The sequence below is a fragment of the Acomys russatus genome, chromosome X, assembly GCF_903995435.1.
Source record: "Acomys russatus chromosome X, mAcoRus1.1, whole genome shotgun sequence".
Classification (NCBI taxonomy): Eukaryota; Metazoa; Chordata; class Mammalia; order Rodentia; family Muridae; genus Acomys; species Acomys russatus.
Genome location: NC_067169.1, coordinates 118,693,340 through 118,708,431, shown reverse-complemented (window position 1 = coordinate 118,708,431; position 15,092 = coordinate 118,693,340). Strand labels below are relative to the sequence as shown.

Below are 15,092 nucleotides of genomic sequence, written 5' to 3'. Positions count from 1 at the left end.
TGTACATAATTCTCCAGCATAATTCAATCTTTTTTTAAAGTACTACAGGCCTCTAGTACTTCAAATCCAGGGCTTCCCACATGATAAACAAGCATCTACCACTGAGCTATGCCTCAGGCCTTGATTTTACATTAATACAATTACACATTTTCATGTCACTGTTTAGTCTTCATCATTATCATGTGTTAATGGCTACAAGGTACTTTTAAGTGTTGTATGATATAAGAAACACTCTTTTATTATTATTTGTATTAGTTCTAATTGAGTGTTATATATATATATATGTTCAATAAATGAATAGTACAATAATTCTGCATTGTGAAATGTATTCTTTAAATTCAAATTTTCAAAAGTTGAAATTCTGTGTCCAGAGATATAAAAGCTTGCTCACATGGCTTTTTTATATAATGCCAAATCGCTTACAATTTTCAATGATAAATTTCTATTCTCATCAGTTGTATAGTAGAGGTATACAATATGATTTTATTTTATATGTTTAATGATATATGTTAACATTGTAATATTTTCTCATTAATATAGTATATTTTATTTGAATTGCATAGTTGACTGATTCAAGAAAAACAAATTATTCATTGTTCATTTACTTTCCCCATAAACTTTGTATTACACTTTTTCCAGAATGCTTATCTTACATAACTTTGAAACTTAAAGTGTTCTTGATGAGACATTAAGAAATCAATTTCCCCTTGAAAGCTAGCTTCTCTTGGAATCACCCTTTGTTTACCACTCTAACTAATTTTTCTGAAAATAATAAATGAAGAGGAAGTTTTCTAAAGGGAGAGTAACGGAAACAGGAGAAGGTAAGAGGGAAAAGACATGATGTACAGAAACTAGAATCAATTTTAAACATTTGTGTTGGCATACTGTTCTTGTGGACTGTGTAGTTTACTCTTGTTCATTCCAATGGCGATTTCTCCACCTCACTCTCTGGATCAATCTGGATTGTGATATTTATTCTAGGTACCTCCAGTTTCAAGTTTGTGTAAGCATGTCACCATTTGGTCTCTGGGTTGCCAATAAAAACAAACTAGCCAATGCTGAGCTATAGCAGAGAAGAGGGTGACACATTCTGATCCAGTGAAGGGAGGAGAAAGAAAAGGAAAGAAAGGAGGCATGAGGAAAAGACCAGGAAACATCAAGAGAAATGAACCAGGCCTAGGAGATGATTTAAAAGCAAGTATAATGTGTGAAATATGAATGGGAAGAAACTATATTAGCATGGAGGTTTAGGATGGAGTAGTTTTTGCACAGCACTGTGCTATAGGATAAATAAATAGGTCCTGGTCTTTCTGTGTAGTTATTTAGGTATAAAGCTGGTTAAGGAGTAATGACTGATTTCACTAAAATAGTAATTCAACATGAACTATTCATTCAACGTATTTTTGGTTTATGTAATATTTTTGTTACATAACATGAAAGCAGAGAGAGAGAGAGAGTGCTAAGCAAAGGAATCGGCTAGAAGCGGAAGGAGGAAGAAAAGGAGATAGGGGCAATATGAGCAAAGTATCATGAGATCTGTATATGAAAATATAATGAAAGTCCTATTTTATAAACTCACAAAATTTATTTTTAAAAACTTAACTCTAGGGTTTTTTTTTTATCATAGTTCCCTATTTTTATTCTTTAGAATACTTTTTTTTTTTTTTTGGAAATACTCAAGGTATATCTGTCCAACGCTTGTTTGAACGCTTGTGTACAAATATCTGCAGATACAACAATTTATCTAGAAACAAGGCAAGCTCTGTATTACTGAGAAATGGAGCTGGCGGAGACAGAATATAAGAACCTCTCAGGTTAGGAACTACTCAGTCAGTTGAAAGTAATTTGGTGGTTGGTGGAAGTTGATCAGTGGTAGAATAATTACACAGGTATAAAAATGATTATTTTGTCTATGCAGTCTACTATTTAGTGAGAGGTTAAATTCCTTTTCTTAGCTTTTCAAATCACTAGAAAATACCGAAGTGGTATTTCTTCTCCTCTTTTTTCTTTTCTAATAATATTTTTTATTTCCAACAAATTTCTCTCCACCAAGACATTAAAAATTTTCATTACTAACATGAATCAACACAATAAAATATGTTGTTAAAATATCTTCCCCCCATTCTCTACCTCACCTTCAGCCCTATCAACACTGTATCTTATTCCATTACCTTATATATTGACTTTGGGTTAGAACAATGCTTCCTTTCAATTAAAATGGCTTTCTTTACTTCTTTATTTATTTAGTATTGTGTGTGTGCAACAATCCATGTTTGTGGATCAGAACACTACTTGAAAGAGTCAATTATTTCCTTTCTGGATGTGGGTCCTTGGAATCAAATTCAAGTTGTTAGTCTTTACCCAACAGAGGCATCTTGCCCGTACCTCCTTCCCTTTCTAATAAACAAAACAGAAGACCTTAGCATGGTTCTTAATAGAAATCTGGAGAGCACTAGTTTGTTTTGAGAAGGCGAGTCAATGGCAAATGATAAAATGATTATACTTTACTATTACCTGTGACATCTTAATGTTAATTTTATGAATATTAATAATTATGAGACTCACATTATAACCTCTGAAGAGTGTAATTTATAAAACAGTGCCCATAAATTATAAATATTTTATGCATTAATAAAATGGCAGGAACTAATTACCATGACTTTTGAACACATTAATTGTGGAAATGATATTTAAACAAAAAATATTAACAGCTTCCAACTCTGTTTAAAATTAATTTAAGAATATGATTCTAAGAAAGCAATTTACCTGAGGAGCTCTACAGTCTCAGAATACATGGTATATGGGGACTTTGCTTCCAGAGGATCACGTTCCATGGCATTGCCACACTCAGTGAAAGACAGGGCTGCATCAGCATAGTTCACAGCTTTGCCAAATTTCTCAAACTGAAATAGGAAAATTACTATCAACATGATGCTCTTTTTTGCTCATTCTCATAAAGTAATCATTCACAACTCTGAGTGAATTTTGTCCCCATGTCCCAGAACACACTTATCAGTAGATAGAGGCACTTTGGGTAGTTACCACCCAGGGGACAGGAGGCACCTAGTACACAGAAAAGAGGTGCTTCTAAGTATCCTGAAATGCATGGGATAGCCTCTGCAATAGAGAACTAGATGTTCCAGATATCCAAAATGAGATACAGAGATATGTCAACCCTGATACAGAGAGGATAGTGTGCAAGTTGGTAACAATGATGAAGGAACTGGTTTAAGGTTCTATTGCTGTGATACTGTGGTTAACTGAGAAAAGTAAAATACATCCAAGGCATCAAAGTGGTTTGTGGTACCATTGTTGATGTCATCCTCACTTTTAGGCCAACCAGATTCTAAATGAATGCCTTGCCTAGTTTCTAATCACTAGATGTACTGAACTGGCCAGATATTCAAGTGCAGTTTAGTCAGATCTTGCAACTAAGCTCTGCTTTATTATCTTCATAGTGTGTTTTTTGCTTTAGAATGTCATGAAAATATTGACACCACTAAAGAGTAACATATTGAAGAGTGAGAGGCTCTAGGATGAAAGTTGACAATAGTCAGATCATTTTCATTGGAAATGCTGGGTTGAAACAATGCCAAAAAGTCTAAAAATATAGAGCTATTAAATATTTTATATCAGTAAAACTTTATTGCAAAAGGTTTTAGCTCTGATAATGGTCATGATTAAACTGGCTTAGCCATACTGATTTTTTTTTCTTGTGTAATGATTATTATATATGACACTTTCATAGTGAACATTTTATAACAGGATTTTAGATTTTCAATTTTAGACAGTTGGATGTAAAAATTCTACTAATACAGGACTTTATGTAAAAGAACAAGTATAATGTAGATTTAATTGTTTTAAATTTTGCGTACTTTTTATCAAAATATTGTGTATGCAATTGTGATTATTTCAACTTTGAAAATGGCAGAGTATCTGTCTCCAGGAAAGGATTAAATATAACTATACAATGATTAGTTTCAGGTCTTGAAGACTATCTTATTACAAATGAATTTATAGTCATGTTCTTTAGCTTTTATGTACTAAAGAAATTCTGTGATTTCTATAGGCCATTGAGCAGAAATAACATTTTCCATTAATCCAATTCATTGTTATGTAAACCTAAGTATATACATGTAATCTAGTTTCTTTCTATTTTGTCTTATGACATAATTTCCTTGCACCTTCAGAATTCAACTAGTTTATATACTGTCAATGAAATTCTAATAGCAGATATTACTGAGTATTTCTTTATGTGGTTGTTTTGAAAGGCCACAGCTCTATGCAGTAGCTAGAATTTTCTGCTTTACCCTAAGAATCAATTTTTGCCCCATGGATGCAGTATCTCCACAGTTGTCACTGATGTTATTTCTTAACAATATATTTGAGTATCTATGTAGGCTTGATTTTTCTCAGTCCCTCAACTGTTTCACCTACATGGTCTCACATGTGCATCCTGGTCTCTTTATTATCCCATGTATCAGCTTGTCAAAGGAATATTCATGTACTTCCTCACTCTGATTTTAAAGAGGGAAAGCTCCAGAGCAATTCTTAGATATCACAGAGTTGAAAATCTTTGGAAAAAGCCTCTGGTCTTCCAGTCAGCACCACTGTCAGACAAGACCTTTTTAACTGCTGACTATCATTTAGAGATCATACACAAAATCCACGTGCATATTTTCAGTGGCATCCTCCAGCTTACCTTGTTATTTTTGTCTGCAGTGGTGCGGGAAAATTGTTTCCAGGGGAAAATTCATAGTACATAAAGGAAAGCTTCAAAAAAAAAATAGCTAGGCAATTTGAACAGCAGAGAGAAATGACAAAAACCAGGAAATGGCAGGTCCAATGGGCAGACGCAGTTGATGTTGGCTACACACTAGTTACAGTGTAGAGCCTGATTATAATGTTCCACCACAGCATTCCCAGTGTCAAATGAAGCTAATTGCTGAAAGGACACAATGTGGTGCTTGAGGATGGTATATTTCTTGTCATACTGATATTGAACTGATAGTTCCAATTGGTCTGAGATATAGTAAGTGATGAGGAGCCTGATCCTAAGACTGTCTCTAGGACCATGGTTCTCAAATGGTTAAATTTGGAAGTCACTTGGGCATCTTTAGTTATTTTGGCAGGGTCTCAGTCCTACAAATTCTCATTTCATTGATTTTGGATATAGCCTCAGCAACATATGGTTCAGAGCCAGTGTTAGGAGGATCAATTAGGATAAACAATTCAACATAGCAAGCTCATCACTGGTTTTAGTCAACCAAGTCCCTGAGAGATAGCTGGGAATTATTTGATTAAAATTCAAGATTGTAATACTTTGATCAAAATAGGAAAGCCTGACTATGGAACATGGAACCAAATGCAAAAGACTCTGAGCTTTCTTTGTAGACTTAGCTCCCCCCAAATCAAAATCTGAGACCCGCTCAGTGTCACTCAACATCGTCCACCTTCACACAGCAGATTTGGTTCACTGGACCCAATCGAAGCTCCCATCATATCCAGAGCATTTTGAAAAGTCATTTCAGTTCATATAAGAGTAGGACAATGATATATGTGAGTGAACTTCTGAAGTTGGGCCAAAAGAAAAAAGGTGACAAAAAAATAATAATAATAACATGAGAACCCAGGTCAAAGAACTTTGGGAATCATGGTGTTACAGAGTTCACAAGCTCTCATCTTTATAAAAGAGGAGCAATGCTTTAAAAGGGTCTGGGCAGTGTTCCTTCACATTTGCCCTATTTGTGAAATGTGTTACTTGTTTTTGTTCAAAATAACATCAAAAATAGAATGAAACAATGAGAATATGGAACCTACCAGTGCATCAGCTTTATGTTTCAGCTTCTTAGCTTCTTGCATGTAAAAATCAGCATTGTGAACACTAAACAAACAGAATAAGCTCTTTTACAAGCCAGTCATTCATCTTTTTATTTAGAAACTGAACAGTACAAATGTTTTAGCTATTAATTCATTCCTAATGGTGCCTTGAAAAAGACAGACTAATATCGTCTCTCTCTCTCTCTCTCTCTCTCTCTCTCTCTCTCTCTCTCTCTCTCTCACACACACACACACACACACACACACACACACACACACACACACCTGCTACCAACCTTGAAATGATGCTATAACTTGTCTTGGAAATCTATTAGGACAGAAACTTAGATCCTCCAAACCCAGTCATTACAGTTTCCCAAACAGTTTATATAAAATCTAGCTATAAATCTCTCTATATAACTGAAGTAATGAACAAGAATGAATGAAAATAGCCTAGAGGAAAGAATCTGCGTTGTGAAATAGTAACAAAGATTTGGGGTTTAAGTGGGATAAAGACATTTTATTATTGGTGATGGAGGTATGTGTGTGAATGGGTATCCCTTTAACATTATAGGACCTGATATGAACTTCTTACATAGGATGACATATGCATGGCACTAGAAAATCCTTTACTCCCAATCACCACTCCCAAATTGGGCCTGTAATAATTTGGGGACAACATACGAGTCATCAAAAGTGAGCTTGGGTCTCCGGACATTGGTGCTGCTGCTGGACAGGAGAGGCAGGGCTGCCCAGGATGCCATCTCCAGATGACTGCTATCCATAAGGCCAGTAGTGATTGTAGAGGTGATGGTAGAAATAGTAGTAGTGGTGGTTGTTGTAGTGGCCGTGGCAGTGGTGGTAGCAGTAGCTGTGACAGTGGCAGTGACAATGGCAGTAGCAGTGACAGTGGCAGTGGCAATAGATGTATTGGTAACAGTAACGGTGGCAGAGGCAGCCTTTTTTGGAGCATCTCCCTCCTAGAAAAAAGAAGGCAAATAGATTCCATTAGCTCTGGCTTTCTTAAACTATTTCTTCACAAATGCTTTATATGCCAAGAACAGTAGAAAACACAGCATGGAAGAAATACACACAGTTTGACAATGGATAGGTGATCCTAGTATGTTTTATGACTTTTGTGGATCCTGAGCTTTTGTTCTCTGTTGACATTAAATAGTAAGCTAGCCAGGTATTGGGATTACACAGTCCATGATCATATTTAGACTGGCATTGAAAGGCTTTAAATCTAGAAGAAAACATAAAATGAGAGGGGAATGAACAATACAGAGGGAGAGAAAGAAGAAGATGGAGACACAGGTAGACAAGAATGAGGGAGGGGAATATCAGAAGATCTGGCATTGTTCTTCAACAGTCAGTCTTCTGGCTGACTTGAGGCTGACACAGCCTTTTTTCCTCATGGGGCCCTTGACAGCTATTGAAAGTGAATGGCATGATATTTTGAAGTCTTCACAGAGTCAAACCTCAATTGCAGCAGGTCACATACAAAGTGAATAAGAGACTTGCGGGGGCTTTGCTTTGAATTGGCATTGCTGTACAAAAGATGGAATCCAGAAGAGAAAATAAGTGTTGAGAATTGTAACTATGTATTTGCACTATGTCACAAGACTACCTGCCAAGTTCATGTGACAGATTGCTTTTCTCCATCTGGCAACTGTGGATAATCTTTACTTTTATAGCTCTGATAATACTTTCCATGGTGCCACTTGCTCCATATAGTATTATTAGCTGGTGTCTTCCTAAGATTGCTATGCTTCAATGTTTGTCCCTCAGTCAACTACTTTCTTGATCAGATTTGTCAACTTGCATGTGTTAACACAGATTCAGCAATGAGCAATGATAACAACATGACGACATCAATCTTACACGTTGAAGGTCTGAATAAACTATGGTCACTTCTGAACAGATACATACTCCCAAATTAGTAGGGAAACTGACTCTTTGTATTTAATGGTAGGATGGGGCTCCCTCTCATCACTTAGGAGCTTGCAATTCCTGAGGTTGTCTCCAGGTTAAGGGTATTGCAAAGGCCAGGGAAGGGGACAAATGCCTCCTCCATTAGCAAAACTATCTTGTGCCTGCATCCAGATATAAGTTCATGTGCCCTGTACCATTCACAGGCCTCTTTGTCTTCTTTGTAAGATATCAATCACCAAATATTGTATATTCTCCTTTGAGTACAAGTAAGTCTCATTGGTCACCTCAGATTAGAAGCTCCCGTTCACTTCATGTTCTTTGAATTTTCTGAGTATGCCCAGACATTTAGGAATGCATGTTTCCCTTAGTGAACGAGTTTACTTTAACGATAAAATCTTGAGTTTCATTTTCTGACCCACTGCTCTGCCTGCATTTGCGGAGGCCTCCTGGTACCAGGCAACCAGGTGAGACACCGCCGCCCAAGTATTTGCCTGCTAAGTCCGCTTAAGGAACACACAACGGCAAATGGCATGTGGGCCTCTGTGCTTCGTATTCTGGCCTAAATTCTGCCTGCATTCCCAGAGGCCTGCTAGTACCAGGGATGCCCAGGCAAGACCCCTGAGGCCCTTGACTGCTAGATTCCTTGCTGCATATCCAAAAGCCATGCTTGGTTTCCTGCTCCAGTCTCCCGCATTCTTTTGTTCTATGCCCTCTTTTGCCAGCATTTCCAGAGGCCCACTGGCCCCAGGGATAGCCAGGCAAGACCACTAACCAAACCTTTGCCTGCCAAATACCCCTAAATCATACCAAAGAGCAGTAAACTGCATCCTATCCCCTGTACTCCGTTTCCCAACCAACAACTCTGCCTTCACACCCGGAGAAATGCTGACACAAAAGACAACTAGATGGCTAAAGGCCAGCATACGAACACAATCAACAAGAGGCAGGGAAACATGGCACTATCGCTGACCTACTACAGCAAGCTCTGGATATCCTAGCACAGCTGAAGCAAAATAAGATGACCTTAATTCCAATCCTACAAAGATGATAGAAGCCTTTAAAAGGGAAATGAATAAATCCCTTAAAGGAATACAGGAAAAGAAGATCACACAGGTGAAGGAAATGAGTAAAAGTGTTAAAGACCTGGAAAATGGAAATAGAAGCAATAAATAAAATACAAACTGAGGGAATCCTGGAGATGGAAAACCTAGGTAAGAGAACAGAAACTACAGACACCAGCATCAAATACAGAATAAGGACATAGAAGCCTATGACCTCTTACAGGTGTGGTCCCCCTCCCCCACTGTCTGACCACAGTCTACTCTTGGAGCTTTTAATATTCTTTCTTTGTTATACACATTCAGTATTTTGATTATTATTATGTGGTGGTGGTGGGTTTTCTTTTTGGGTCCAATCTATTAGGTGTTCTGTAAGCTTCCTGCATGTTTAGTTCATATTTTCAGTGACACTGTGTATGGATATTGAAATGATACCATTCCTAATCTATACTAATCTAGCTGTAGTGCAGAAAATCCAAAGGACTGTAGAGTTATTTAGCTTAGAAACATTATTGTACTCTTTAGAAATAGATTTACCATTGACGTCAATCCTGTTTAACCAGTTTTTCCACTAATTCCCACTTGCAAATCTGAATTATAGAAAGCAGGAACTCAGGATTCCTATTCCTGTTTAGTCACCTTGGGCGACCTTGATTTCATGCATTTCTTTTAGCCACTAGAACAGTGGTTCTCAGCCTGTGGGTCATGACCCTGCCATATGGGTTACCTAAGACCATCTGCATATCAGATATTCACATTAAGATTCATAATAGCAGCAAAATCACAGTTATAGAAATTAGCAACAACAACAAAAAAATGTTTTGGTTGGAGGTTACCACAACATGAAGGGCAGCGCCCTTCACACCCTCAAGGTATAAAGAGATTGAAGCAAAAGTACCCCAGAACCTTTGGAAGAATAGAGGGTTTGAGTATTTGTATACAAAGGCATGCTTGGCTTTTCTGCCTATCCCTCCCTTGTAATATTCTCTTGGTAAAGTCATACTAGTTGAACTGCATTAACTTACTTTTACTTGATATAGTACTTTTTCTAAGACACTTACAGTTATGGATATCCCTTTGAAAGTTGCACAGAATTTGCCTTCACTTCTCTTAGGTTTGGTAGAGGTGATTTGCCCAGCTATAGAGATGTTTTTGTCAGGACTGAAGAGCCCATTGTTGCCACTAACATTTCTACGACGTGGAGGGTCCTCTGACAGTGGAGATAATGCCGGAGGGAACAGCTTTTCTTCTTTTTTCTTGTTTGATCTCCTGGATGAGTTCCTATGGAAACAAAAAGTGTAGGGTGTCATAAAGTTTCACTTTGTTTCATTTGTTATTTTCATCCCTCTGCTGCTCTCTTTAGCTAAAGTGATGTGTAACTTGGTGATTTTTTACATTGTGTGAATAATTATATATATATAAAAGCACAGAGGAATACATATAAAGAACTAGAAAGAATCTCTCTACATACATATGAAGATATGCACATATATATCTCCAGGGCTCTTTGTCTTAGGAGTATATATCTAATGTATATATATATATCTAATGTGTATATATCTAATGAGAGTGCTACAGCATGATATTGGAAACTTTCAAGATTATTGTCAATTAGATGTTTTATAGAAAATATAATGTAGAATTCAACCCTTTCATTTTTCAGGATTCTCTATTAAGACTTAAGCAAACAATGTGGCAAAAAATGGCACAATACATTTTATATTTTAAATGAAACATTATGCCTATACACTAAGAAACGCATTATACACTGAAGACTAGTGTAAAACATTGTAAATTGGCTGGAAAAAGCTGTGTATCAATGCCAAGGTATAAACATCCACTCACTTTAAATTTTTATATTGATGTACTACACTTCAAAAAACTCTACTTAAAATATTCTTTGGTGATATCGTCAAGAGACATCTGCAATACTAAAAATACCCCTGTGCTTTTAAAGTGATTTATCTGCCCATTAAATAGGCACCATCAAACAGACTGAGAGTTCAAATATAACAGAACAACTAAAATCTTATGCTAACTGCTTTACATGGTAATTGGGTCATGGATTTTCATTTTAGTTACTGTCTTGAGCTAATCAATGAAGATTACTTGAATTTTAATCTTTTCTTAGACAACTAATATTGTACACTGCAGCCATTTACTTTTCATTATTATTGACTACAATTTTCAATAGCAAATTAAGTCAACAAGAATTTATGTTTTCCTCTTGGTCAATTTCAGTCAGTGTCTAGATATATAGATTTGCTATATCTCAGAGCAACAAATCAAGGATGAACAAGCATTCAGGTGGGTCTGATTCCCTGCAAGAGAAATCAGTGCCAGCTCCTTGCTCCCCTTTACTGTAGCTTACATATTTGGCAATTAAAAAATACATGCTTTCTTCCTTACCTTTTGTCTCGTAAATGTGGCTCTATTTTATTGCTATGTAGTGAACCTTTTAAAACGTGAAATTGTTTCTGCTATTATCTTAAGTGACTAAAATTAATATAAAATATTTCCTAATTATTTTAAAATCTTTGTGAAATATTAGTCATTTTAGTATAGTTGTTATACAAAACAAATTAAAGTGAACGTATGGATCAAGTTTTTTTTCCCTCTAGATTTCTTTTATATGTATCAGTGTTTTTCTTACATCTTTGTGCTTGCTGGTGCCTGAGGAAGTCAGAAGAGGACATTGGATTCCTTGTAACTAGAGTTACTAGAGAGGGTTGTGTGTCACTATGTGGGTGCTGGGAAGCAAACCCAGATCCTCTCTAAGAGCAACAAGTGCTCTTGACCACTTAGTACCCTCCTTAGCCATGCATCAAGAAGAAGTTCCACCAACAATAGGACACAAAGTATAATAATTACAGTGGTACCTGACCTTTGGTGATATGTACATACACACAAATAAACCATTGCTGTTTCCTCTGTAGGAAGTACTTCATTATTTGCAACCAGGCCCCTGCCACTTGAGCTGGATAAGAAGGTAGTGGGATCTTCAAGATGAAGCTCTGTTTCTGAGAGGTACTTGATCTTAAATTGTGTGTTAGTTCTCTCCCATTGTCTACTGACAAGATAAATGGAGAAGCAGTCCTTCTGTGCAATAGGCACCAGTATATTAGTCCCTTTTCATCTACCAGGTACCAAGCTAGAGTGTATAGATATTTAATGATTTCATTGACAAGAGACATCCAGGGTACTTTTTCTAAGAAAGATCATTGTGATTATTGTCATCCATAAGATTTTCTTTTAATAGTTGTGTCCTTTATCTAGGATAGAAAAGGACATTAAGATGGCTTTGTTAAATTCTGAATGTGGTGAGGGACTCAAAACAGCCTTCTTTTGGATGATGGGGTAACTCCTGTTGTCACAATCAGATATAGCATCTTTACTGGGTTTAGAAAATTCATTTATAAAAGAGAAAATTTTCTCTTAGGAGTTTCTAAGGATTTAGAGAAAAGGGTCAAAGAACAAGAGAACAGATAAAGACTGCAAGAGGGTTCCTAAAAGAAGACCTTAACACACCAACTTGCTCCATTCTTCTTCTATTCCAAGGACTTGATGCTGATGACATGCATAAGGTCATGTTGAAGTCCCTATCTGAATGATAAACACTCCCAGAGAAACAGCAATTTGCCATTTACTATAAGAACAAAGTACATACAAAGCCTGTGCACTAAAAAAATTTTTTTTTCTCAATTGAGAATTGCTTTATTTTATTTTATTTTATTTTATTTTATTTTATTTATAAGAGACACTAGCAAGAGACAAGTAACAACTCCCTGGGTTTCTTATTAAGTTTTCTTGGTAAGGCATTGAGGGTGTGGCAATTTCCCACTACTCTGGCCTCTACCTTGTATCTGTAGGTGATGTGAACTAAGTCCAGCCTGGAAACTGAGATAGGATTGCATCACCAGTATGCCACTATGTTAGACCATCAAGATCCATGATTCTTCATATACCTGCTCTATTTTGAGCAAAAGGGGTTCAGATTGCTTCACTGGGTTTCTTTTTCTGAGAACTATGTTAAAGGATATTGTAGAGACAGCCTTTACCAGAAGAGTACATACACATGTCACAAATAGTAAATTATTTTCAGAGTAACGGGCAGTCACCTTAGGGATCAACAGTTATTATGTAGAGTGAAGAAATCTGTTTCTACCTTTCATTTTAAAACAAGAGGCTAAACTCATTCAAGCTGATGAATTATTTCCAACATCTGATCTGTGGCAGATTGATGCTGTATCACTGATGTTAAACAGTAATCTGTGAAATCAATTGTTAGCAGCAGGTTGTCCAGATTGCCTCTCTGCTTTGGGCTGCTAATAGACTCCAAAACTGGGCTTTGATGGGAGTAATCTCAAATGGTGAATAAATTTATTGCAATAATTACACAGACAAAATGTCTTGAGTAGCTGACATGATTGTTAGTTAAGTAATATTTATAAAACAGAAAGAACTCTGTCATAATGTTCGCTAGAAACAGAGGGCTAGACTTCTCTGGAGAAATGATATTCTTTGACTGGGGAAAGGACAAGAAGCCTCCTGTTTTGATCTTGGAAACTTGCCACAGAGAATGAAGGGAGAGGAGGGGCCAGTTGGTTAAAATCAACATACCCATCTAGGCCTAACTTTTCTTAGCACAGAACTGCCCTCACTTTCCCAAACATGTCATTGTGCTGGCCTCTGTAGAGTCAGGATGCAAGTACTGATCTTCCAGCCTTGTATTAACACTAGGAAATGTCATTAAAACTAGCCCCCTATCAAGGTCAAGGGAAATTGTCTAGGCACGCTCAGAACTGAACCATAGACAAAAGCAGATTGATCTGATGAAGATGATATATGTTTTCTGGTATTTCCTCTTTTTAATTAATTTTTTTTTTATTTTTTGCTTGGTGCAAAATGTTCTTATGTGGTTAATTTTTGATGAATGTCCTGAGTTATAATAAAGAAATGGTTCTTAAAACCTCATAATCAACTCAAACATAATAGTCCATATTCTCTTCTTTATTCATATGTATATCAAGCCACTAGCCAGAGATAAGCCCTTCTTGATTTCAGCCTGCCATTCTAATGGGATAAGAAGCTCCCAATATTTTCAAATATAAATTCTTTTGGAGTCAAAGCATTCTCACAAGGGCTCAAGGGATAGAACAATGACACAGGGAAAACTTACTCTCTAGTGTTCAGAGGCTTGTTGGGTGGGGCTGGGGAAATGCAAGGAGGAAGCAGGCAGATAGTAGTGTTGTCCTCTAGGCGTTGCTTCTTCTCGGGGATTTTCTCTGCAGTTTCTGTTGGCTTTTATAGGGAAAAATATACAGAGCTTCAAATATATCACACATCCACACAAGCAGGTTTCACTTACTGAAAACAAAACACAGCAAACAAAAGGAAGCAAACAGAGAAACAAAAATCTGAACTAGGTAGTTTCTTCTATTTTAATTTCTAGATTAGGTTGGGGAGTTAAATGTGTACCTTTGATCAGGCAGAAAAGCAATCAACCTTCTTTAGTTAGTTCTACCAAGAAGTTGGCATATGAGTGGTTTAAACATTAATGTAGTCAATGATTTAAAATTGTGTGGCACAGGAACCTCATAATGAAAGTGAAGAGAGGCTATAATTTTCATAAACTTCTTTCATCAAAAGTGCTTTTATAAAGTGATAGTTAATAAACATTGGAACCTGTACATGGCACAAACCCTGTTTAAACACCAGGTGTTTATAGGTGGCTGACCTATAAAGGTTGTCTATAGTATCAACAACAGGCAAGAGGAAGGACCATGTATACAGCATGCCTTTAGTTCTTATGTACATTCATTCATTACAAAGGCATATTTTTACTCTGTACTATTGTCATCAATAAGAGAGAAGGATCAAGGCAGGTCAAGGGTCCCACACTTCCTACTCACTGTTCTGGAATCCTTTTATTGGATATATTAGGTGATGACTCAATAAAGAACACCAAGAATTCTCTTCAGGACTCACCTGCAATCTCCTTTGGTCCCCTCCAGCTTCCCAGTCACACAGCATTCCCATGACTCTTATTGTTCCATTTCCCTAGCTTCCCCAAATTCCTTAGTACTCTCCTGTCTTATTGTGTCTCCCTGATGTCCGGGAAGCAATTGCTTTTTGGCATCCCCTTCTGTCCTATTCTTCTAGAACATTCACCCCTCTCAGTGATTGACTGTCTCCTTGATGCCCAGTGTCCTGTTCCCACTCCATCCCTCCTAATACTTTCCCAGGATTCCCCACTATCTCAATACCACATTCTCCTAG

The 15,092-nt window shown here is 36.8% G+C and overlaps 1 protein-coding gene across 1 annotated transcript in view; it reads right to left on the bottom strand.

The window, feature by feature from the left end:
• The window catches only part of Aff2 (ALF transcription elongation factor 2), a 506,796-nt gene that overhangs the window by 17,656 nt on the left and 474,048 nt on the right, over window positions 1–15,092 (bottom strand). The window contains exons 11-15 of the mRNA XM_051142388.1: window positions 13,993–14,114; window positions 9,875–10,094; window positions 6,505–6,800; window positions 5,821–5,884; window positions 2,767–2,903 (exon numbers count right to left, since the gene is read on the bottom strand). Of these exons, the coding sequence (XP_050998345.1) occupies window positions 2,767–2,903; window positions 5,821–5,884; window positions 6,505–6,800; window positions 9,875–10,094; window positions 13,993–14,114 (839 nt within the window). The remainder of the gene's footprint in view (window positions 1–2,766; window positions 2,904–5,820; window positions 5,885–6,504; window positions 6,801–9,874; window positions 10,095–13,992; window positions 14,115–15,092) is intronic.